Source organism: Anser cygnoides, chromosome 4 (assembly GCF_040182565.1).
Source record: "Anser cygnoides isolate HZ-2024a breed goose chromosome 4, Taihu_goose_T2T_genome, whole genome shotgun sequence".
Classification (NCBI taxonomy): domain Eukaryota; kingdom Metazoa; phylum Chordata; class Aves; order Anseriformes; family Anatidae; genus Anser; species Anser cygnoides.
This window is the reverse complement of record NC_089876.1, coordinates 30,359,761-30,385,200: the sequence shown is the minus strand read 5'-3', so window position 1 is coordinate 30,385,200 and position 25,440 is coordinate 30,359,761. Positions and strand designations below refer to the sequence as shown.

At 43.6% G+C, this 25,440-nt stretch overlaps 1 protein-coding gene across 6 annotated transcripts in view; it reads left to right on the top strand.

Moving 5' to 3' along the window:
- The first annotated feature begins 105 nt into the window (after positions 1-105).
- The window catches only part of ANKRD17 (ankyrin repeat domain 17), an 86,467-nt gene continuing 61,132 nt past the window's right edge, over positions 106-25,440 (top strand). For 2 of the 6 annotated variants that reach the window (XM_048074408.2, XM_048074407.2), the window contains exon 1: positions 110-732. In XM_048074408.2, the coding sequence (XP_047930365.1) occupies positions 415-732 (318 nt within the window). In that variant the 5' untranslated portion in view covers positions 110-414. Of the gene's footprint in view, positions 733-15,813; positions 15,982-25,440 lie in introns of those variants that run through there. The other 4 variants (XM_048074405.2, XM_048074404.2, XM_048074403.2 and 1 more) reach the window with 4 other exon arrangements.

Below are 25,440 nucleotides of genomic sequence, written 5' to 3'. Positions count from 1 at the left end.
GGGGGGCTGAGGAGGAACGGCCGCAACGGCGCCGCCGCGGCGGGTGATGACGTGCCGCGCTCTTCCGGCGCCGGGGCGGTGACCGAGGCACGCACGGGAGGGGGGCCCCGCCGGGAGGGAGCTGAGGAGGAGGAAGAGGAGGAAGAGGAAGGCGCTGAGGGGCGGGCGGGGGGGAGGGAGGAGCGGGAGCGAGGAACGGGAGCGCGCGCGCGGCGGCGGCCGTTGCAGCGCGCGCGGCGGCCGTTGCCGCTCCGCCGGCGCTCCCGCGGCGGGGCACAAGTATCGCGAGAGGTGCCGCGGCGCCGGCGCTAGAGGTGACCGAGGAGCGGCGGCGGCGGCCCCGGGTGCTGCCCCCCCCCGCCCCGCTTCTTCCTCCTCCTCCTCTTCCTCGTCCCTCAGCGGGGCGGAGCGGCCATGGAGAAGGCGGCGGAGGGAGGCGACGGCGAGGCCGGGAGCGCCACGGCGGGGCCGGGGCCACCGGAGGGGGGTAGCGGAGGAAACGGAGCCGGTTCGTCGTGCCCAGCCGGGGCGGTGGGGCCGCGGGGGCTGGTGCGGGTGTGCGACCTGCTGCTGAAGAAGAAGGGGAAGGCGAAGCGCAGCGGGAGGCCCGGCCGGGCGGCCAGCAGCAGCGAGAGCGGCGGCGGGGGCAGCGAGAGCAGCAACAACGGTAGCGAGGAGGAGGAGGACGAGGAGGAGGAGGAGGAGGAGGAGGAAGAAGAGGAGGTCTCCGAGGTACGGCCCCAAAGGGCTAGGTGTGGGGGTTGCCTCGCTGCCTGGGTTTCATAATTTCATAATTCCTCCTCTCGGGGAGGAAGGGGGCAGCACCGGGCCGCCTCGTGGCGGGGCGGGGCGGCCGGCACCGGGGCACGGCGGGGAGCTGGGGCCGCCCCTCGCTTCCCGACCCTCTTCCCTGGGGTGCCCCGGGGCTCACGAGGTGGCCCCGGGGCTCAGGAGGCGGCCCCCGCCCTCGTGTGGCTCCGTGGGCACGTGTGAAGGGGTGGCTTGTGTCTACACGTGCCAAGGGGCAATCCGGATCGCAGCCCGGAGCGGGGGGATAAGCCTGAGTTGGGTGTGTGGCTAGGAAGCAGTCCCCGCTCCGTATCAGGTAAACAGCTCATTTTCAATAAAAGCAGGTGGATTTGCAGCTAGAGCAAAGGCTTCCCGAGATCGCTGGGCATTCTGCTCATGTCCAAACAACTCTCTGAAGCTGTCAGCAGCCATCATTTATATACCACAGAATCAAAGAATGGTTTGGGTCAGAAGGAACAAATACAGTGCTGAAAGAAGCACGAGAAAGGATGGTCAACTTGGTGTCATTTCATGTTGTTTTTTTTCAGGTTGGTATCACTGGAAAAGGCAAATCAAGATTTGAAGCACCTTTCCTATTTGCATAAATAGCCATGCTGAGTTGGTTTGCCGAGTAGCTTTAATTCCGTAACGTTTCACAGAACAGTCACTTCTGCTTTGACTGAACAGCATCCTCAGAGCAGTCCACTCCAAGTTTTTAAGCTTTTTTTTGAACTTTATTTCCAAGTACTTTTGATGTTTAGTGGCATGTTCTACTTTTGGGTTAGAAATGAAAAATGAGCAAGGAGGAAGAATCTCATACAGTTCAGGAAGGGCTTGGCTGTTACTATGGTCGGTTTTTCCAGGGTAAAGAAGCACTCTGCATTTTTTTTCCCTACAGAAGTAGATACAAGGAACTTCATATCTAGTTGTTGTGAGATAAATTGCGCACAGAGAGCGCCTGTCTCAATTAACAAGTAATTATGTCTGGCTTCTTGTTTTTTCAGTGTCTATTTTTAGCGAAGTGAGCATCCTGTAGGTACAGGTTTTCAAATTGTAAAACTTAAGAGTTAGGCAGCAATGCTCATGTACTTGATGTGCTTTGCTGTGCCATCTAGCAGTCCTACAGATATTTGAAATACTCTTGAGCGGAGTCCATTGAGTTTTACGTGGCAAATGGGTGAAGGCTATCTAATGCCACAGGCAATGCATCAGTTGGTGGTTTGGTATCAAGATGAGCTGTATGGTGCAGCAGAATTCAACAGAATTTATGTCAAGTCAGACTTACTGGTAAAATCATAGGTAGGTTAATTTTGTGGTCGGGAGCCTCTTGTTGAAGGGGCTGTTTATGCAGCTGACTTGCCAGTGGTATTGAGGATGGTGTGATGAGGAAGGTGAAGATAACAAAGGTGTGGGTAGTATTGGACAATGTGATCCTTCTTAGCTTGTATGCTGTACCTTATGTAGCCATAGGTACCTATTTTATATGCTTGAAGATGTACAGAGGTGAGAAAGCAAGTGACCATTAAAATATTACGAGGATGCTAAATAACACTTTATTTTTTTTAACAGAAATTCCATGTCTTGTAGGTATAGGTAGCTGGGGAAGCAGTTTTGGCATCTGGAAGCTTCCCTGATGTTTTCGTCTTAGTCATAGTAAGGGAAAGCTTGCCCAGGCTGGGTGGTCTGGGTTTAAATATGAAGCAAGAGCTCATAAATAACAGACAAGTTAACACTGTGGAGTGTATTAAGTCCAGGATATGTGAGGAAATGTATCTGCTTAATTTATCTTAATTCTTTGTCGTTCAGGTTGCTTAAAAAAGCTCTTCTGTCTTCTTTCTCCAGACTTCAGGATGGAGTGATGCGGTACAGTAGCACATGCACAGCTGAAATCACAGTTTTTAAGAGTGAGAACATGAGGATGGCCTGGATAAGGGAGTAGGGGGTCCAACTTCAAAGTAGTTCCCAACAGCTCCTGGGGAGGAAATGTCTTTTGAGTGTTGTCAGTGAATGAGGGTTTTCCTCATTTGAAAGCAACCTGAAGTTTAATTTTGGCTTTTAAAAGCTTAAAAAAAAAGTTAGAGCTCTACTGTGGGATTTCTTGGTAGCAATTTTTTGTTTTAGTTACTTGTTTCAGTTCAGACTTAACTTGATGCGTGCAGCCTGTGTGGCTTTCAGCAGTTGGATTGCGGTCTTCTGACCACTGGCAGTCTGAAGGCACATGAAATGAAAAACAAATCTAAGTGTATGGTTTTGCTGGAAATGGAAACTATTGTGGAAACACTGCATTAGATGGTGTTCCCTCCCAGCCATTCTGTTCATTATCTGGGTGAACTTAGGGCAGTTTGTTAGGCTATTTTTTGCCTTTCCCATGCTTAATACATTAAGGCCTCTCTAATCTCCAAACTGAAGTACTTCTAGATTTGACTGTTAATGAAACAGGTTCTAAAAATTGGGAGTGCAGTAGCAGCAAGTCAAAGGAGTTATAATTGGAAACCTGGCAGACGCTAAATCACGAAAACCCCAAGAGTGGAAAGACATTGTTTTGGCTTAGTTGTTGCTGAGCTGATGGAATGGAATAAAAAGTTGTAGTCAGATGTTTTCATCTCATTCTGTTTCTAAACTCAGTTAGATCCCAGTGCGGAAGCATAGGTGCTGGACGGAGCTCTGGGAGAAGTTAAATTGAGATGTCATACCAGCAACTTAATGAACTCCTATTACTATGTTTGTGACAAACTTCAAGCTTGCTTTCTGAAATTGCAGCAAACTGCTGTTTGCCCCCCTACCCCCCAAAAAAGCCAAGATATCAGGTAACGCAGTCTGATATTGTCTATAAGTGGCAAATTGGCTTTTCATTATCCAAAAGTTAGTAAGAAAGTGAACCTTTTTCAGTGTGCAGGAAGAATAATCTTAAGGTGAGAGGGAAATGACAGTAGAAGTGACACACCAGGGGATGTCTACTTGCATGTTTCTTGGCAGAGTTCTGGCCTTGCTTCATGATGACCACATGCACCAAGCATAGTGGTTTTGTTATCAAAGAGGTAATCTCAAGCTGTTTAAGGAGCTGCATGGTTAAATAGGACTGCCTGATCACATGAAACCTCACAGAGGTTCTGTGCATTCAGGCAAAAATCACATAGGTGTAGTGACATTTGGAAAACTTAATAGGTGGACACATTAAACATTTAAGGGTGAGGTCAAGGTGCTTCTCTGTGTTCAGAGCTGTGTGAGGAGTGTCACTGAAGAAGAATTCTTAGGCCAGTCATTGCATCCTGACTGGGAAGATGCTTCTGCTTTTTACTGGGTCTCTGTGCATCGTTCCCTCCACCCTTGCTTAGCATGGTGTGTTGCTGATAAGTACATCTGTGAAACACAAAGAAAACTGCTCATCACATTCCGTGTGCTCTGGGGCAAGTCCAAGGTTTCTCTTCTGAGTGTCTTAAAAGAATGATTTTAAGGACACAAGTCAAAAAAAGGGAAAACCAACATTGTGAAGCTTTGGAACATCAGAATTAGTTAAGAGCTTCCTTATTTGTTATCTTTTTTGATTAAAAAAATGGTTTAGCAGTTCATCTGGACAGGTTCAGATAAAATACGTAAGTGTACAGAAGTCTTGCAAGTGTTCTTACATGCACCAGTTTAGCTAAACATTTGTCTTCAATAAATAGTAAAATGCTGCAAGAAATAAGCAAGGTGTCATATCTACTTGAGAGTCTGATGTCCAGAATGCATTAGGACTTCCCTTATTAAACACAGAAAGGTTTAACTCTATAATATGAAGCTTGCTTACAAGCTGATTTTTTTTTTTAAGTCTTTGAACTTGCAGGATGTTTGCAGCTGGCTCCGAAGTTTATAATTCCTTTTCTTAGTATCATATCCATTTCACAAGTGTGTGAGTTCAGTTTTTTCCTTGACCAAGTGCTTCTTGATAAGCAGCTGTATATCAGTTTTAGGTTTGTGTGTGGTTCTCTCCTAATCTCCACACCCCCAAAAGGGCCTAGTTTGATACTGGATTCTTGGATGGCTTCTGCAAATCTGCTTCGTTAAACACAATCCTCAATAACGTTAGGTATACCTGAAAGCACTGCCATATGCAAAGGATATTTTGGAGAGTTGTTAGCTGTTTATTAAGCATTCTTGGTTTTACTTTGGCCTGGCAGCTTCTGTAAATAAAAGTTCATTTTTTTAGCTGCAATAGAATTAGTAGTTGAACTGAGCTAGTAAGATGAAGTAAGTAAAAACAACAGAACGCCCCCAGTCCTCTAAAATTTCTTCGTCCAGAGGACATTTGTCTTAACAGCTTATTTTAGCTTCGGATAGAAGGTGTTAATCTGAAAATTTGAGCTTACTGATCTGACTTTGAGTGTCAGAAGCACACAGGTGTAATGTATTTAAGTGTCAAAGTAAGCTGTTGATTTCAAACATAAAATTTATTTTCTAATTCTTTTTTTTATCCTGACTGTCTTAATTAGACTCCTGGAATAAGAGGCCTTTGGCTTCTGCAGGGCTGCTGGAGAGCCAGTATGTCTTGCTTCACTGCTGTTACTCTGAAGATGAGTAGAATTAGAGATGGCCTGGAAGTATGTAAAGGGTTTTTTTCAAAAATACTGAAATATCAGGGCTGGTAGAGCTGTGGGTGGTTTTCACAGTGGTGAAATCTGCTGTAACTGACCAGGAAGAAAGAGTTAACATTTGGAAAATGGGAATCATGTTTTGTCTGGCTTTGCCATTCCCACTAACCACTGTTCAGTTGTTACTGGCCTCACTCTGTAGGTGATGTCTGGCACATGCTCCCTTATCGAAGGAGGTAAGTTACTAGATTTCATATGCCAGTCCAGGGAATGAGCTAGGGGCTAGGGGAATGAATTTAGGGGCTAGGGCGGTGCATTGATGTGCCTGGAAAGATCCTAGGTATCCTGAGCTAATTAATGATGTCTGGCTAGGCCTAGTGCATATTAAAAAATAATTCTTCAAGGTGTGAGTGTGTGTACTCTACCGAATTGAAGTTGTTAGTGAATATCTGGGTCTAAAAAAAAAGAGCACCCTGCATAAAATGACTATAGAAAGTGGCGTCAGATATTGGTGGGACCGCATGAATTTGTTTACTTCCTTAGGTATTTCTGCAGGAAATGTACTTCTAAACAACTCCAGTCTGCAGGCTGAAACCAAATACCTTTATTTTAAGTTAGCAATTTAGTTCTTCATAGAATAGTTTCTCTGGAAGAGATGCAGCTGAGATACGAGCACATTTTGTTTGTCAACTCTGAAGTCAAACTGGATTAGTCTTCCTCTCTGTTTTGGAAACCTATTTGTTCTTATTTAGGATGTATTTTTTGGAAGTTTTATTTAGGTATTTAAAAACTAATGCTGCAGATCCAGGATAAGTATGTAGGTGGATTTTTTTGTTTGTTTTTCCCCAAGGTTAAAGAAACAAGCCCTCACAACTTGGAAGCTGTGGATGCCCCATCCCTGAAGTGTCCAAGGCCAGGCTGGATGGGGCTGTGGGCAGCCTCGTTTGGTGGGAGGTGTCTGCCCATGGCAGGGGGTTGGACTTAGATGGTCTAAGGTCCCCTCCAGCCCAAGCCATTTTGTGATTTGATGAACTCTGAGTAAAATAGAAAAAAAATACACAATTTACCTATTTGCATTTTAAGCCATTTGAGGCGAGATCTGTGGCTGCCTTGGTAGGCAGCTTTCATTTTTATAAAGTGATGATGTGCCTCTGTTTTCTGGATGCTATGGTTGGTATTTTAGACTGACTCAACTGACACAGCATCTTGAAGGTGTGTTGTATCCATAGAGCTTCTGCAGCTATTTTTTTGTCAATACTGTCATTCTCAAAATAACTTTTGATGCTTTGAAAAGAATGTTTGAGTAGGGAAAGGCTTAAAGCTCGTAAAAGGCTCATTTAAGGTCACTTGAGTAATATATATGGGAAGAAAAAAAAAGGAATGTGAATGGCCTCAGCAATGAATGTAAACGTCTTGGTGTTGGTGTGTGACGTCTGCTGACCTCTGTACAGTCATTGTGCAATGATCACCGGGTTACCTGAAGGAAAAAAAAGTATATAATTGAGCAATAAAGGCAGCATTTCCATTCATTTTTCACTAAGCAGTCAGTGCTTTGTGCTAATGGGTACGCAGAGAGTTTCTCAGTATTCTAAATGTACTTCAGTCACGTTTTTTCCACCCTGTATGCAATCCTACACTTATTGTTGTCTGAAGAGCTAAAGCCATGGAGAGGTGTTTGTTAACTCTTCTGTCACCTTATTTTCATATGAGGTAATAGCTCTATACCAGACTAAAAGTCAGGCATAAGACCGAACATGCTCTAAATATATTTGCACTATTTTCTTTAAGGTTGAGCGTTGTAAGCATGCTGATTGTGTATGCATACCCAAAGCTATTTGTGACAAATAGAATTTACTGTTTTATGTGCAGCTGCTTTTCCTCTGCTGTGTTTTAGCAGGAAGTTCAAGTCTTAGAAGTGTGGTGGTATATTCTAGGATATAAGCTGAAATTAACCCGGAGGGTTTTTTGCCTGCTCCACCCCAATATCTTAGCTTGAATTAGGATTTTATGGTGTTATGTGTTATCCATCAATAGTGGATAGTGTGTCCAGATACACAGCTGTTAAGATGCTAAAAAGTAGAACTAGAAAGACAGTTGGAGTATTATGTAGTGTGATGAAATGATGTCACTGTTTAGGGTATTAGAGTATCAGTTAGGGGTTTTGGCTTCTGTTCTCCTCAAGTTCAAGAAGTTAAGTATCCATATGTTAACTTTGTATCCTGATTCTTTTTACCCCCCCCTCCCCCCTCCTCCCCCTGTTAAAATTGAAGGCATCTCTCTCACAGTAACAAGACTTTTTCTTTCTGTTGCCAAGGAAGCTACCTTGTATTTGGGCTCAGGTTTTCCCTAATCAGAAAGGAGTGATGGTTCCTAAGCCTTTGCCAGGGTTGGTTTATGGAATAAATACAGCTTCAGCAGAAGGGGAACATCTGAAACCTTTCTCTAGGGCAGGGACTGATTCAGAGATAAGAGGAAGAAGGTCACTTCTCTCCTCCTGGTTTTTCCCACACACGAGAATAGAACTAAACATTAATGAGAAGCTGGAGGTCCCTCGTACATCTGTGTCTGTAAGGTATTTGGTGACTCAGATGTTTTCCTGTACCTGAGCTTTACCATGTAAAAACTTGAGGTATTTTTCCCCTTTTGTTCAGTCTTGTCCTGAAGTGTTGTGCCAGCGGAATTTTCCTCCTTAGCTGTTGTGCAGCTGGGAATTGTTCTCCTCCACAGAACGGTGAACAATGCTTTAATCAAGTTGAAAATTTCAACTCACAATGTGACTTAGCTTCTTCCTGGAGTGCTCAGCCACTGTGTCAGTGTGGGTGCTGATCCCACTGCAGTGCAGGCAGGGGAACCGGGCTTGTGGGAAGGTTGCAGTGACTCCAGGGCTTGGGGTGTAGGGGGGAAAGGCAGTCCTTGCTCCTCCAAGCTGCTTGGGAAGTCATCTCCTTTACGAAAAAAACTCAGCAGCAGAAAAAGTGTGCTTACAGCTGCTGGGGTTTTGATCCAGTTTGTCAGGCAGCCGCACACGGGCTTGCGCTGACACAGCGGAGAGTCGGGAGCTTGGACAGTGCGAGGGGTGAGGACTGCCTCTTTTGGTGCAACTCCTCATTGAAATGACTGTCAAAGAACACTTGCATTGTCTTTGAGGGCTTGTGCTGTTGAGAATGCTACAGATCTGTGAGTTGTGGTATTAAAGGGCAAAGTAATCCTCTTCACAGTTCCTTTGGATCTTGCATTTGTAAGTGGCTGGCAGAGTCCTGGAAAGATAAATAGTGTAGAGGGTTTTTTTTCCTTTCAGTATTAAAGCTTGAAAGCTTCTTGAGATAAAATCAGTGCTGACACTTTTTTGTCTCTGGCATTTCGTAAGGTTTTTTAAAGCAGTGTGTTAGGGATAGGGCGAAAGAATGGAAGCAGTGTTGCACTAAAAAGTTGCCGCACTTGTGAAGTATAACCCTCGCTGCTCTCTTGTCATCTGGTGGAATCCAGCAAAGGAGTCATTTTGTACTTGGACCAGTACAATACGGTCACAAAGCGTGACTGTGAGGAGGGTGGCAATTGTAGTACAAATCACCAAGCTAGTTTTAAGGAAAAGAGCACTTGCTTTCAACTTAACAGGCTGCTAGATAGATGAGCATATGCCTTCTGTCCATCTCAGTCACTAACAGAAGTGAAAGTTGGCATAACAGCATGCTGGTATTTTTGTGAAGCATCGGCTTGATCAAGGATCTCCTCACTCATAAATATAGTAGCAAAGTTTAGCACGTAAACTTCCAAAAGGGCTATTCTGAACTCTGTGTGTGTGGGAAATGGTTGTGCTTGTCAACAACTTGTGTGTAAAAACCACTCTAAATTTACTTAGGTCTTTGAGATGGGTTTCTAAAAGCGTTAGTATGTCTACCCAAGTTGGGTTCTTCAGTAATCTTTCTGATACAGCATGGCATAATTGGATGAGTTGATTTAACAGCTTACTTCTGCCGTGAACAGGGAATCTTACTCTGAGCTATTACCAACTGTGCATGTACACTGCCCAAGGTTTGTAAGCCCCATTGTAGTAGGTCACTGGCCTGTGGTCTGCCTGAATGGTACTAATGTGGGTACAAAGGGAGAAGGAGAAATAGCTGCAAGAAGTTCTTTGGTTGCTTTTTTTTTTTTCTTTGGAGTCTGGAATTGAGCTGTTGTATCAGATTGCCATGTGTCTTGTTCATGGATGTGGGACTGAGTGGATTTGTCTTCCTCAGCTGCATGTTGATCCAACAGCTCTGCGAAGTGCCATGTGTGGTATACAAGCTAATACAGATGCAGGTGCCCCCCATGCTTTGTAGTGTTGTGTGCTGTCCTGTCCCATCCCAGTGTTGCTTCGTTAGGTTAGAGCATGGCTGAAACCTCGGTTAGCTGGTGGATGTCTTGCCTTCGCTAACTCAGTCGATGCTACCGCTTCTGAAGAAGCGGGTCAAGTAGTACTACCTAGTAAGCACTTCCTTCAGTGAATGAGAATTGAAATAAGAATACTCATAGTACTCACAAATAATTGTATTTAAAATCCGTTTTGAAGTATGAAACAGTCACTTTCAGGAAGGGCAGGTGTCTTCAGCGGTGGCTGTTGCTGTAATCCAAAGATGGGTTTTGCAGGGTACGCAGTCTTTGCAAACCATTGGCATACACTGTTAATAGAGATAACTTGAGCAATGTGTGTTGAAACAAGTGTTCTGTATGCTGTCTGGGACATATTTAAATGGTTTTGCCTAACTTTTTGTGATAACAGGAAGTGGGTGTTTTGTTTAACCTCAGAGTAATTTCTTAAGCATTTATTAAAATTTGTCTTAGTAAAATATTTCCTTGAGGCGAATGATTAAATTTGAATGCAAGTGTAGGGGGTGAGGTCCCTCTAATGGAGAGGATGCACTTAGGTTGGGCTGAGAGGGGACTTCAGTGTCAGTGCAATGAGTGTTGTATAGCAAAGCTGTTTAAGACCTCTGAAGATTTTTCATTTTTCTGTACTCATATAAACCTTTAGAATTAGTTTTCATCTAAAATGAGGCTCTTAATGTCCATGCATCTTGAATTGGAAAAGGCAGATGTTTGAGGCTTAATTATTGTGCATTTCTTCTAGTGATGTGAGATAAAACTGAACCCATGGTTTTCACTTGGAAGACTCAATAAAGAAGAAATGGGCAACAGGAGGTACTGAACTCCAGTGAACAAGCAGTGTCCAGCTACAAATGTTTTAACCTGGTGGCCAGTTGGACCGTGCCCATACTAAATACTTGGAGCTCTGCCGTGAGGTTCCCAGTGTTTCTTCATCTTCCAAGCAGCTTCAGATGAAACAAGAAGTCAACAAGTGCATTATAGTCAACACAGAAGTCTCTCGTTGTTTTAATTCAGTTTTTGGGCTCCTCCTCCTTCAGCATTTTTTTTTTAAACAGCCTTTTCTCTGTTCAGTTCCAGGCTTTTGGTATTGCTATTGATGAATGCAGTAGCTCATGTAGATAGTTTGTTTAATCTATGAACTTGAAGATGCCAGCGCAGATTAAGAGCTTTCTAAAAGAAAAACTGTGTACAGTATTATGGGTTCTGCTCATTTTCATGATTGTTAGGATAGGCCTAGAAATGTGATATAAACCAGGTTCAAATTGATTTTTTACTGACTTCCCGCCTAAATGTAGAATTGCTGAAATATTTCTTTGGCTTACAGCTGGGAAAATGGAGACGGGAAAATCCTGGATTAGAATTTGATAAGGAAATGCTTTGTATCAGTGTTCGCTTAACTGGATTATTATGCACCAAATGACAACTGTGGAGATGTGATTGCTCTAAGAGGTGAAGGGAGGGGAGAAATAACAGAATACTATGGGAAAAGAGTCAGTGCAGATGAGGATCATGACTTGAGAGGATTCTTGAGGTTTGGTTTTGAACTGACCTAATTTTATCTCATCACAGAAGATCAATAGTAGGAATTCGGTGAATCTGTCTGGAGAGAGAAATCTAAATAGTGGGTTTATTTTTTTGTATTGATGTAGGAATAAGCAACCTTAACAAATGCACCAAGAGGTGACTGATACAAACTACTATAAATTAGAAGTCATGTTTTTGTGGCATATATATATATTTTTATTAAATGATGAATGGTATCAGAAGCAGCAGAGGGTGAAGAACATGTTTAGTGTCTTTGTGGCTACTTAACCTAGTTACTGATGTGATGGAGTAATGAAGAGTAAATGCACAGGTGGGGATTTCAACTGTAATGAAGGTAGAGAAATATTAGTGCAACTTGGCAGGGTATTGACCTTATCTGCAATAGTGTTTACACTTGCGGGTATCAGTTTGGGATAGATGGAATTCTGACTTAGTTCTAGAGGGATTTGAAAAACTGTTTTTACTCTAAGGGCAGATTGAAAGAACCTGGCACAGTCCAGTGAAATGGATGTGGGTAGGAGTATCATCACTCCCTTAAAAAAAGGATGAAATGGACAAAACACAAAGCTGGAAGTTAGTATTTGCAGGAGGAGGTGTACATTAGGTAGTGTCTGAGTTATTTGCTTGTTAGTAGGTCTCCCAATTAAGGTAGGCTTCTTGCCTTTTTTCTCCCCCTTCCTGTGCTCAAGATGTTGTTGTTTAAATAACAAATGCACCTTGTGTTTCTGCTGAATAAGGTGTTAGTATCCAAGCGGGACACGGTTGAAACAACCCAACCTTGACACTGAGCTCTCGGCTCTGGAAATGCACACAAATTGTGTTTATATGCTTTGGGGCGGTTGGTGACCAGTACTGCTTGATCAGCTGTAAGTAGATAACAATGTGCTTTTGTGATATAAGAGTGGGAATTGTCTGATCGATTGTTGAAACGCTTACATTTCTGGGTGCCAGAATCTCTCCCGGATCAATTGTGAGAATGCTTGTGTTTCAGGGTGACATAATCTGAGCGACGCGAGCTCAAAATTGGTGGTGGCACATGTGATAGGAGGCAGATGGAAATATTTTTTCCTTTTAAAAGTTGTCCGCCAGCTCCTCAGTGTTCATAGTTTCACAGTGTACTTCATCCTGCATGAACAACTGTTCCTTGAAATGTTTTTACTCTCCGTTTGATCAAATCATATGTTTTTCACTTGGTTTTAGTTACCATTGCTGTATGGGGAACATACCGCAGAGTAAACCAGCCTTGTTTTATAAATGTCCCTGGCTTTGGCTTTCACTGAATGCTGCTATCTCAAGATGCATTTTGGTCTTACGCGCTTGAGTGCAGCTTGAAATAGGACTTGTTCAGTTCTTTAAGCAGTGCTATGATAAATTTGTCTGCTCAAGCTGCACTTGAAACGTTTACTCTTCCACCTTCTGTGTGGGGAACATAAGGACTTCTCTCTGCTTTAAACTTAGAGAATGTAAGGAGCTGTCATGAGACAGCATGATGGACGCGTGTGACTTGGACAGCTTGCTTTCTTTGAAGGTACTGCTTTTTTGGAAGAAAGAAGCTTTTTTAGTAGCAGATTGTAATAGACGAGGATGCTGACTAGCTCATACCCTTCCTAGTAAGGAAAAATGAAGATAATAAGTTTTCAACAGAAGCTGAGATGCTTTAAAAAGATAAAGATGCTTTTTCTAAAAACAGCAAGCTGAAGTAATTGATAGAGCTGGACTTGAAAAAAAGAAATGGCTTTGTGTTCACCTTTGCAGAACTTGAAGATATGTTTCCTGACCTGTGAACTCTGTGATTTTGGGTTTTAAACAGAGATGTAAGAAATAATTGATATGTTTAAGCAGTTCCTATTCTCCCCAGCCCACATATACCTGCTTTTCCTGCAAGATCAGAATGGCAGTCTACATCAAAGCAGTTGTTTTACTGAGGATATCGTAGCTCTGCAAAGTTTAAAGTGTTGGGAGTCAGCTTTCTAGAATTTGTAATTCCTTACTTCAAATGGGTTGGAAGTACTAAGTGAAGCAGGGGATGTCGTTTGACAAAAGAATATTTCTTTTGAAGGCCTTGCACAGGGCTGTAGGTGATGGATACACTGCTGGACCAGGAGAGAGGAGAAGGTGAGGGAGCAGGGGGAGGTCTGAGTATTTGGATCCCAATTGAAAGCAAACCAGTGTTGAACATGATTTCAGTGGAATGTGCAGCTGGTTAGCTTGTTAGCTGCCTTCTTCATTGCTCTTGCATAGCACTAGTGGTGTTTGTGATGGTGTAAAAACTTGTCAAGCTTTGGGCTGGTATTTTGGTTATGGTTTTGTAAATGAAGTTATGTTGCAGACACAACTCTGTCTTCCAGTTGGGACTGGAAACGGTTTGGCTCTTGAGATGAGCTTGTTTCTCCTCAAAATCTTGCACTTCTTCAGTAGAAAATGGAGAAGGTGCTGCTATTCCTTTTGTGTAGATCAAGCAACTTTTGTTCTGCTCTGCTGTCTTTCCATTTGAAAATGTTTTCAGTGTTGTCATATGTAATGTGCCTTAATTTTAACACTAGGTTTTGCGTTCTATGTTTTTTGGGGTGATATAAGGTATTTGTTCTTTCTTTTCCTATGCTTGGAAGATTGAGGAACTGGTCTTCTGAGACATAGCTGTTATGTGGGAGGTTTGTGGGTCTTTTAGCTCTGCTTTTTAAAGGAATGCTTCAGGCTGGAAGGGCTAGCTTTGTACTTGCCTAACATTTCTGTATAATCAGCACAGTGCAGGACCAGTTGCAGGGGATTGCCAAGGCTCTCAGAAATGACTGGAAAGTAGTGCTTGAAGGGAACCGTGGAATTTTGTCTGGTGATTCTTCACATGGACAACACTTTCCTACGGAAAGTAGGCTGGGATAGGTAGATGTCTGTATGATTCATATCCCTCAAGGCAACTTAGAGTTGTATTAATCTTCTTGGCTATCTAGCTGCTGTTACAAGTACGCATGCCCAGCAAAATTTAATAGGACGGCATGAAGGCAGTGCTGTCTGCAGAATCCCCGTGCTGTTAGTAAATTTCCATGTATTGAAGTTCACAGAAATTGTTTCTAAATGTATTGTCCTCAGAGTTAACCTCCTAAAAGGTTTTTATTAATTTTTTGTTGTTGTTCTGGAGAACTGGTTGAATAGCAGACTCAGTAGTAATAAACTGCATTTGTCACTTTGCTCTTCTGGTGTGGTGCCTCAGCTGGTCAAATTTTCTCTCCGAACAGGCAAAAGGCAAGCAAGGGTTCAGTGAGGTATTTGATGTCACAGAAAAATTCTCATGCCCTTTATAATTATGTAAGAACAAATTCTGAAAACAGGCTCAGGGCTATGTTGAAGACAAACAGCCCATCGAGGAGGTGCTCCTTGAGTAAGTTCTAGTGAAAAGATAACAAATCTGAGGCATTCCCTAGAGTGGTAAAATAGGATGGAACATGTGAGCAGGTGCTCTCGTGAAGTGAGGGTTTTTCTGCTAGGTGAGTAGGGTGTATTTCCCATTCATTTATTGCTGCAAGTGCGGAAACTGTAACAGGAGAATAGGGCTGTGCCTAAAACTTGGACTGGTCAACTGTAACTTGCCTAGGAGGTTTTACAAGTGAGGCAGACTGGACAGCTGTCAGAAACTTGTTAAAAATATTTTTGCTGTGAGAGGATATTTGTTAGCAATTAAGTTCTTATTTTTAAGAAAATATTTAGTTTTTACGAAGTTATTTGTTAGCATTTCCAGTCTGAATGTAAAGTTAGTTTGGCCAAAAGCCCTATTGTGCTCTGCTAAAATGAGTTGGGGGTGATTTTTATGGGGTCAATGATGTTTATTTTTTTTTAAACTTGAGAATGAAATGTATTGAAAGCTGCCAATAGGGTAGGTGATTTTTGTGACCTGCTATGTGCAGAATGGATATCACAGTTATGTTCTGTTTGGAGGAGGCTTTGTTGCGAAGGGAAGACAAATCACAGGCCAAAAAAAGAAACAAGGGAGCCAGCCGTGCAGTACTGCTTGATCCGAGATGTTGGGTATTTTTGTTTTTAAGGGTTATGAGGGGTGTGCAGTGCTACCACGAGTGGATAGGAGAGGGAGGCCGCAAACAGACCCATGTCTGCTTTTGGGGTCAGAAAGCAGCTGGCCCATGCGTGGCAGGGCAAGAGCATGCAGGGCATCTCGCTGAGCTGCCTCCTGCTTGGGCTGGGCGAGGAGGTCGAGGCCTCGTCCGGAGCATTTGGAGGCCGAGCTAACTTTTATTTTTTTCCAGCAGAGACTTCGACGAGCCCTTTGTACTCGCTCCCGCGGGGTTGCGGAGCCCACGGGAGGAAGATGACCCGCCCGCCCGGGGCGAGGCGCAGAAACGCGTGCCCGAAGCCGTGCCAAGGAGCGGGGCTGTCTCGGGATGGCGCCTTTGGGCCTTGTTGGTCAACGCCCGGGTACCCCCGAGGGGCCGCAGCCCTGACAGCGGCCGCCCCCCCTGCGCTCGGGTGGTAGGCGCCCGCCCCGCGCTGGGTGGAAGCGTCCATTTCCTCTTCCCGTGCTGACAGCGGGGGGGGGTGGGGGGGGGAAGCGAGCGTGCTGGTGCCGGGCGGCCGGCAGCCCGTCTGTCCGTCCGTCCCGGGGGCGGCAGGCGGCGGGGAGCGGGGCATGGCCGGGCACTGAGGCTGGGCAGCGGTGGCGGCCGCCGCGATGGAGGCCTACGTGCTGGAGGACATCCTGGAGGTAGGGCGGGAGAGGGCCGCAGAACAAAGGGGCGCGGGGTTGGGGGTGGCGGCCGAGCCCCCCGGGGGCTGCGGGCGGCCACGTTCCGCTCCCAGCCCCTGCTCGGTGCTGCACGGGTCTTGGGCAGTCCTCTGTCCTGGGGCTTTCCCCGCACGCTGCCACCTTGCCTCCGCCTTCTGCCAGCGGCCAGACAGCGGCCTGCAAGGGGCGGGGAGCCCTCTGGTCCCGCGGGGTTGATGTCTGGGGACCTGACGCAGGATGACCGGTTGTCACCATGCATCTCATAGCTGGGGCTGATCCTGCATCGTGTGTGATAGGCCTGCGGGATTCCTGTGTTTCCTGTCTCCTTGAGTAGGTACAGTCTGCTCTTATGTCCCCTGCAGAAGTCGGATCCTGTGTTACAGAAAGAAACATTTCCCTGTCTTGGAGTGAAACTTCAAAATGATCTTTGAGCCTAAGAAGGAGAGACTGTCTTAGGAATCTCCAAGTGACACAGCTCTGTAGTCCACATTGTACTAACAAGTAACTGTTGCAGTTCAAGGAAGGCTTTTCTGTTGTTGTGGTAGTGGTGGTGTTTCTGGTTTTGCAAGCAAGAGCACAATCACGTTGCCAGCTGACTTTTCAAAGTATTTGCATGTAGTCTTAATTATAAGGAGAAGCTGCTACTTTGTTTTAGCAGCTGCCAAACTGCTGCAACAAAACGCTGTTTTCAGTGATGTTTGTTCAGTAGGTTTTTTTCCGGAGTGGCCATGCTGCTCTTTGGCCTAAAATTTTATATCCATAAAAACACGTAGTGTTGGTGTTAACTTCCTTGTGAGCGCCGTGACTTAAGCACAATTACATCCAGAATGCTAACACAACTGCGCAGTGCATGCTTAAGAAATTGTTAGAGATGTCTGGACAAGGCATTGCTACCGGTATTTCTGTGTGGCTGAGTTTCTGTGGTGAGCTAGGAAGACCAAAAGTGAACTGGGCTCTTTGTCATCAGAAAAACATTTCAGTACTTCATTTGTCTTTATGAATGTGGAAAGCTTTTTCTTTTTTTTTCTTGTGAGCTATAATTGTCATGTGCAGCTCCACGGTATGCCGAGTTAATAAAATACTTGTCATTGCTTCATTTTTTTTTATTTTTGGAAAAGTGAGTATATTACTTGTCTTAGTATAGGAGTATTGTGGGTTTGTGTGTGTGAACCAAGCAATTAATTCTTGCTTCTCAGATTAGTATGGATTTGGTAGCTTTCAGTAGTTTTGTAGCACATTATTTTCATGGTAATGAGACTAACTGTATCCAGGCAAAACATCCATTGTTAAAAATCAAGTCGTTGTATAGCTTGCGTGATGCCAGGTGAGCATAAAGTGACTGCGCCTCGGTTCATGAAACTCTGGAAGCAGTAGAGACAGTTTCTGATATCTTAGTGCATCATTACATGCAGTGCAGCTGTCTGGAGTTCCCATTGGGGATTCAAAAGTCAAACTTGGTCGTCCCAAAACTTGTTTCTATTGAAGCTTTTAGAAGTGTGCTCGTGTCTGTGTTTTATTCTTCTTTTTAGGGCTTTTTGTCTCCTGTGGAGCAGTCAAAGAGTGGCATGAAGGTTGGGAGAGCTGCTGTTGGTTAGGTAGCAGAGTCTAAGCTGGATCTCACTTACTGGACAGTTTGTACTGCTTGGCATTGAGTTAAATTCAGATGAAGCAGTACTTGCATTTTCACAGAATCTTCAGTGATTTTTTCACCTATACATTGCTTAGAGCTTAAAACAGAAGAAAAAAGGCATTTCTGTAGCATGGTAGTTTCGTTGATGAGTTTGCCTGGAGACTGAGGCTCTAATGGTGTTAGAGGTCCTAACCGCAGGGAGAGAGTGGCTGCTTCTGGGGCAAAAATCACTTTGGGGTTGAAAAACATGGATAGTAATCAAGTAATTCTTAGTTCACATGTTCAAGCTTGCCCTCTTGTGAGGGCTACTTCTGTGGGGAAAGGGTGAAATGAGATGAGGTGAAAGCATGTTCTGTGTTGGCTTATTTCATTGCTGAAGTTGCAGGACTCTTGGAAATGTTTTTCCGTAAGACTTCTGCTTTCCTTTCTGAGGATAAAACTAAAATATTTCTCCAGCAAGTTTAATGCAACTGCAGGCAGAAATGGTCATTAGGTCAACAGCCTGAAGGACGTCATTTAGCGTTCTGGCTGCTGCACTCTTACACCGCCTTCAAAGAAGGTTGTATTTACTGCAGACCTTGTGCTGGCTCTCCTGCTCTCAGCTCAAGGTGAATAGGGTCCTGGCTGTGCTACTCGCATTTGGTATTGAAAGTACTGCGAAGGAATGCAGCTGAATCAAATTTAAATACCACGGGGTTCAGCTGCAGTTAGTTTTTGTTCCTTTCATTCTTCTGATATGCGTATCTTGGCAGTACCTCTTTTTTAACGTGACTTAACTGATGACAGAAATTTTGTTGTTGGTATAACATTTCGGTTTTTGGCTCATGTGCTACTGGAGAAATTACTGTGCTACAGGAGACCTAAATGCGGCATTCAAATAGAGGCATAAACCAGCAGTTGCTCTTTGGTCGCTTGAGTTAATCAACAAACACTTTTTGTTGTTGGAAGAAAAGGAGGTATGTTGCTTCCTGACAGATGAGGGTGCGGTCTGTATTCTGATGTGCAGAAAAGCACTTACAAAGCTTATGGAAGCAGAGGAGTGACTTGATATTCCCTGTGTTGTTTTGAAACTTGTCAAGAGAAGCAGCCATGTGTTCTGACCTTCAGGTGGTTTGAAAGTTTGTCTGTGCTTGACTTGGCAGAAACTAACTGGAGTATAATGCCAGCCTACATGCAGCAGTTGCTTATTAATGTTCCTTAGTAAGTGCATTTAAAAAAAAATCCTTCAACTTTTCAGCATAAGGTAAATATTCTTCACCACCTTTGGGCTGAGACTCGAAGTCATTGTGAGCACACACCTTTCTTATTTTAACACATGGATATTTCCTAACTGCTGAAGACTTCTGAATTGTTCACTGGAGCCATGGAGTAGTTTTTACAACTCTGAAGATCCTGCCTTGGTTGCTTGGTGCGTGGCTGATACAGTATTGATATTGGTAAGAGTCAGGATGATATGAAAGGATCATCTCCATCACATCTTGATTAGTCTAGAGCCACAGTGCAGGTAGTGGAGCATAGCTTAGATAGTGACCAAAAGCTTTACGTGGAGTGGAGACTTTCTTGCTTGAGTACATGGGTTATTGATGAAATGCTAAGAGAAGGAAGAACAAGGAAGTCGCTGAACGTGAAATAGAAAGGTCATGTCTAATGCACATCCAGAGATCGAGGAGGCCTCTGCAATGCCATTTTTAACACACCAAAGCACTTCATATTTATAAACCTTGCGGTCTTTTGGTGTGAAGATGAAGATTGGGATGATGTTGCAGTATTTTCACTTGGGGCATTAGTTTGTATCTTTGCTATGTTCTAGCTCTTAGGCTAACATTTTTCCTTCTCTGTTGCTTATAGTTTCTGTGGGTTGTCTTGCCTGTTTAACTTTATACCTGTTTTCCCATCATTTTGAGATGTTTTTGTTTGTGAAGACAACGATGGCTACTAATGTGCTCCAGCATTTCTTAGAGATAAGTTGCAGTTTTCATAAACCTTCTGTTAGCAACTACTTCATGTGTTATTTTCAGGTAAGTTGGAACACTGCTGTACTCTTGTCTTTTTTTTTTAAGGCAGCATTACAAAGTTTGGGTCATATAGTCCCAAGCCTATGTGATGAATATCGGTTATGTTACTGTCTGGGTCCAAGGTGGTGGGATATATAGGGTTCAGTCTTTTTTTTAAAAAAAAAACAAAGAAACAAACAAACAAAAAAAAAAGTCATTGAATTAATGTTAACAAGAATGCTCCCACTTAAATGCTGTGATGTGCCCATGTCTCTCCTCGCACATGCACACACATAGATTTAAAGGTTTAGTGGGATATCATGGCAAGGCATTAAGTAAGGGAAGAGACACTTCTGCCTGCTGTAATGCAGTGAGGTTGTGTTGTGCTCTGGAGCAGGGTTGAGCTTTGTTTTGGGATGTGTGTTCTGCTGGGTATGACCTTATGTTCTGTTAGTTGCTTATATCCAGTCAGCGTTCATGCAGTTGTCTGTCAATCGCTAGCTGATGGTGGCATAGCTTACCCCAAGTTCAAGAAGAGCAGATCATTTGGTTGTTGTTTGAGGTGATGGGACTACCTTGCTAAGAGAGGGACTCGTGTTCCAGGTGAATGAGATTGGAAGGTAGCTGAACATGGCTCACGTGAATGTTCAGATGAGCCTGAAGGTAAGCTGAACTTGGTAACTAACAGAAGACAGGAGGCTGAATTTGATCAATCGTCTTGTCCTCAGATGGTATTAATATGCCTACTGACCTGCAGCCAAGGTGTGTAACAACAGTCATGGTGAGGCTAATGCAGCAAGGAAGAGCAGGATGTTAAAATTTGCATGTGCCCTGCTTCTAGGAAATGCTGATGGAAAAATGCTTCTATTGCCCCCTTCTTGAGTCAGCTGGAGAAGACCGGTCCATTTCTGTAGTTTACCTCAAGTTGCTGGCTGAGCTATTTGCACAGCTTACTGATCTACTGTGCAACTGATTATGTAGTGAGAAACTTCTGTGGTTGCCTTCTTCTCATGGCTCCATGGAACTGACAGAATGGTGTTGGTCTGACAGAAGAGCAGTGATGGCCATCGCCTAGGCCCTGCTAGCTTGTGTGTGCTTGCAGCTTTGTGGAGGTGAGTGGAAACCAGAGTGAAGCTGCCAGGGCCCTTCTTTTATCGTTGTCTCGTGCTTTCAGACAAAACATAGGAATCACTTCCATTCAAACTGCTTTCCCCCTAATACTGCCTCTTCTAACCGTGCCTCTATTTTGAGGCAGAGAGCTCCAAAGAACCGTGTACATCATCTTCTAGAAAAGCAGGTCACAGCTTCTGACTTGTGTTACTTTCCCCCATCCAACTAACTTGGTAAGACTGCTTAGCAGTACAGGCTACTAATTTTCAGCTGCTGAAGCTGGGTTACCTTAACTGGATAGGAAGAAATAAAAGCTGGTCGATATTTCCTTTGAGTTTTCATCTGTTTCTACTTCGTTTGCGGGAGGAGATTACAAGCCTGATGGTACTACTAAATACCATAGTTGTTTTTTTATTGCTTTTATCTTTTTTCAGTAACGGTTTGTTCTTTGTACAGTAATATGAAAATAGAATTATTGTGTGAGAAACTTTAAGGCAGTTAAGAGCCTCATACTTCAGAAGCTGATATTGAAAAGGTCATCATTAAGTGGTTGCCAGTGAGCAAGTTGCTAATTGAGATCATCTAACTGGAGGCTTTGATTTGACTAGCAGGTGGGGTCAGATAATTTGCGAAGGTCTCCTGGAACTCCAACTCTTCAGCTTTTCTAAGTGGTTAGTTCAAATCAGATACTTGATCAAAAAGAAAAAGGAGTCAAGTGTTTTAGGCAGGTAAGTTTATTTCCAATTTCTTTTTGTACATCTTCTCTTCAAAATTTGTAGAAACATATAACAAGGTTCTTCTCCTGGCTGAGGTACTTTTCCCTTTTTTCCCAAATATGCATAAAATCTCTTTACATCTTTATGTTGCTGGAATTATCTGGTTCTGTAGGCTGATAGGAAGTCACGTACGCTAAAGTTGTAACTCAGGCTCAGAGCAACCTGTTACACTGCCTGAACAGCAGAATTGGGTGAGAAGGAAGTGTGGATTATCTGTTAGTATAAATACTGGGTCTTCATGAGTTTATGGCTACCACCTCTTATGTTGCAGTTCTTGCACAATTTCCTCAATGTTGTTGCACTTAAAACAGTAACGTCATGTTGGTAGGTGATGAGTTGAACATCTGAGATGGTATTTGAAGAAGAAAGGGGTTGTTTCCATCCCTCGCTGTGGACAGGATTGTTGTAATCTGAAAAGCAGCTTTGTACTCTAGCAGTTTTATTTGAGATCTCAGTATAGCTGAGTGTGATTTGTGCTGGAGGGAAGGAAACAAAATTTGATTGATGATGCAGTGTGTCCTACTGAGAAGCTGATGTTGGAGCTGGGTTCGTATTAACATGGAATAAATGTGCTAAAACACCTTCATTGAACAAAAGTGATCAGAAGCATAAAGAGGAGAGCAGATATCAAAGTGGCGATAGGGATTTGTGGGAGCTTGGCATATGACTTTTCTATCTAGCAGGCTGGAGCAAATGGTGAAAAGAAGGGACTGCTTTAAGCTGCTCTCTCTGTTTTACCCTTAAACCTCAGTTTTTCAAGACCTATTTGATGAGCAGGAGGAAAAAAAAAATGTATTTTGATTTGGTCAAACACTCGTGCATTTCTTATGCTGCCTTTGCAAGTCTGTTACTTTACCATATGTAAAAAAAAAAAAACAACATGCAGATCTGTTTAGTGTGGAGAAGCGCTCAGTGGGGTCTGCTAAATACAGCAAAAAGCATTGTTGTTCATTTGTTAGGTATGCTTAGCACTGGTCTGTATCGAGGGAAGAAATGGATGACTACCCAGCTTGTGAGGATTTTAACCAAATGAGTGGAAGTTATTAGAAATAATTCCCTCTGTGCTCAGTTGCCTGGGTGGTAACAATAGGAATCCTGATCGGACACTGAAGCCAGCTGTCTCCTACCGTAACTTTATACCCTCGCTTCTCACCAGAAGAGAAGACTGGAAAACTAGGCCATACCAGATCCTTTATTGAATAAAAGGCTTCAATTGTAATTGCTAAAAAAGACGTTTTTAGCAGTGGGAAGTCAAGGAAATCAGCATTATGCTTGGTCACATTTTGCTTTTTTTATTGGCCTCAGTTCTTGTCTGTGAGTATAGTCAGTTGTTTCAGGACAGTTGCATTGCTATTTCTCTGTTTATAAGACAAGAATGAATACCAGTTAACAAAACTGGAGCGACTTGAATTAATTTCCAAGCTCTTGACATACTGAATCCTGTCTTCCCAAACTATTTTTGGTTATTTTTCTAAAAGTATCTACATAATAGTTTGACTTGGCTGCGCTTCATGATGTGGGTTACTGAGCAGAGACTTGAGCAGGCTAATTACATCTGGGAAAAGTAGATGTCATTTAAGGAACTTGGGTTTCTAGTTTACTGTCCCTGATCCTGACGGGTTAAGCAGAAGGCAGAGCATGCAGCTTTTGGAAGCAGTACACCAGCAAGTTCTTAGTGGTCATCTGTACAGGAAAAAATGAGATTTGTGGAGTTTGTTCTTCAGTTGAATGGCATATGATTTAAATGGCTTGGGATGGTCCTTTCTCACTGACCTCAACTCAAATAAAGCAGTTTTCTTCAGGAAGCATTTTGTAGACTTTTGGAGCACTGCCGTGGTGGTGCGGTTTAAGCAGTAGCAGCCTGGCTGATCTCTTGGCTGTTCTCTGGCTTGGAAATTAGGGTAGAAGGGAACAGTAGCTGAACCTGCAGATTCTGAACAGAGCAGCAATTTTACCAAAACACCAGGGATGCTGAAGACAAAAAGGCAACTGTCTGGTATGTCGCAATCTTTTTTCTCTTGGTACAGGAGTGTTTGGAAAAAGAAAGTCCTTCTCCTAGTAAATATTTTTTTTCCTTGTCTTGTTCACTTTTTCTTATTTCTGTAAGTACGCATGGGTTACTGTGTGTCATGTGTGTTAGGGGTTTAGAATAATGTGGCTTGATTTAAGGGGCTGCTACCGAGCATTGAGAAACATGAGCTATAGGGCAAGTGTCCAGCATGGTTGGTTCGTTCTTTTACTCCAGGGATGGCTTATTGCGTGAAGACCACGGCAAGAGGGTTTCCAGTTGCCCTGTACTCGTACAGTGCACTGTATGGTGGAGTGGTGCTTTAATCACTTGGATCATGTGAAAGAAAAGCTATGGCTAAGCTACACATTACATAGAAAGAAGAAAAAGAAAATTGTTCTAATGTTCCTGAATTTTGTTTCAGATCCCTGCTGCAGACAGGCACATGCAAACACGAGTTTCATTCATGCCAAAGGGAATTCTGAATTTGACTGAGACAGAATGGCTGTTGGAGCATTTGTCCTGTCCCTCCTCCACATGTCCTTGTTACCTTCTGCTGCTTCATCTTTCACTGCAGAGCGCTTTCAGGCTGTTGTGAAGACTAGCTGACGAAAAGGACTTGCAGAAGGGAATGATTTCGTGCCAAATTTGTTTAAGAAAACATGTGGGCAGTTTAAAACTATTTCTGTTTCAAAAACAAGTGGTGTTGTGCAGTTTGGGTCACTTGCTGACTGTTTTATGCTCAGTAGCCACAGTGAGGGATAAAATCAACTTGAAAGTCCTTGCAGTGAGTATGGGTCTAGTTCCTCAAATAAACTTGTTGGTTTATGTGAAGGAGTGATCAGAACTGAGAATTGGAAAATGTTTCGTTTAAACAAGAAAAATAAGGAAGAAATACGCAGCTTGGGTGAACAGGAGTGCTAGTGCTGCTTAGCATCATTCCTTTGCGGAGAGCGATGAAAATGTTCATCGAAAATTGCATGTTAGCTCTTTTTCCCCAAAGCCTTTATTCCCTGGTACTTTCTTAAAGGAGAAAAAACAGTTCTGGGAGGGTTGCACCTGAAGGGCAAACCAGGCAGACTGCAGTGGGAGGCAGAGAGCTTTTCTTTCTTGCTGTTCTGGAAGAGATGGGTAACTGCCACTGTCATCGTCTTTTTTATAAAGTAGGTCTTCATTTTTCTAAGCACAAGCAAAAAAAGACCGTTTTCCACTGGGTGTGACAGCTTTTGTAACTTTCAATTGTGTTTCTTCTTTGATCTTTTTGGGTGCTTCATTTTCATTTGTGCCCTCTCCTACTTGATGTCAGAGAAGGCAGGGAGTGAGCTGGTGGCCCCGGTGGGAAGCTTACCTCACCTGGGGCTGAGAAGGTCTCTGCTGTACTTTCCTGCATTTCTTTGGTCCCCTGTGCTACTGTCACACAATCCAGTTTTGCTGCCCCGAGTTTGGTGCATCATTCTTAGTGGCAAGCTGGCTGATGTTACTGAAGCCTTATGTCAATTTCCACATACTCTTTTATTAAAACAAGAGAGTGGGATGCTTTGGGGGAAACACAACTCTGTGAGGGCCTCTGTGAGGCCTTTTAAGCACTGATGTAATACAGGTGTGCAGCTCACTTTGTGCCTTCAGGTAAGCCCTAAGCACCTTAACAAGTGTGTCAGTAAGTAACACTAGTTTTGGCAGTGCAGTGCTACTAGTGCAGGGTGGTGAAAAGCTATCTGTGAAAAAGCCAAGTGGTCCTGTAGAGATAAGAGCTTCTTGGTGCCACTTGGGCAGTCTTTCTGGACTGCTTGGGTGGTTCTCCAAGGGAAGTTGGCTTCAGGCAGGGTGCTGTCAAAACACTGGGTCTTTGCTATGTTTTTTCCAGGAAGGAGTTCATGTAGCTGCCTGACAGATACATGGGATCCTGAGCGTAAAGAAAAA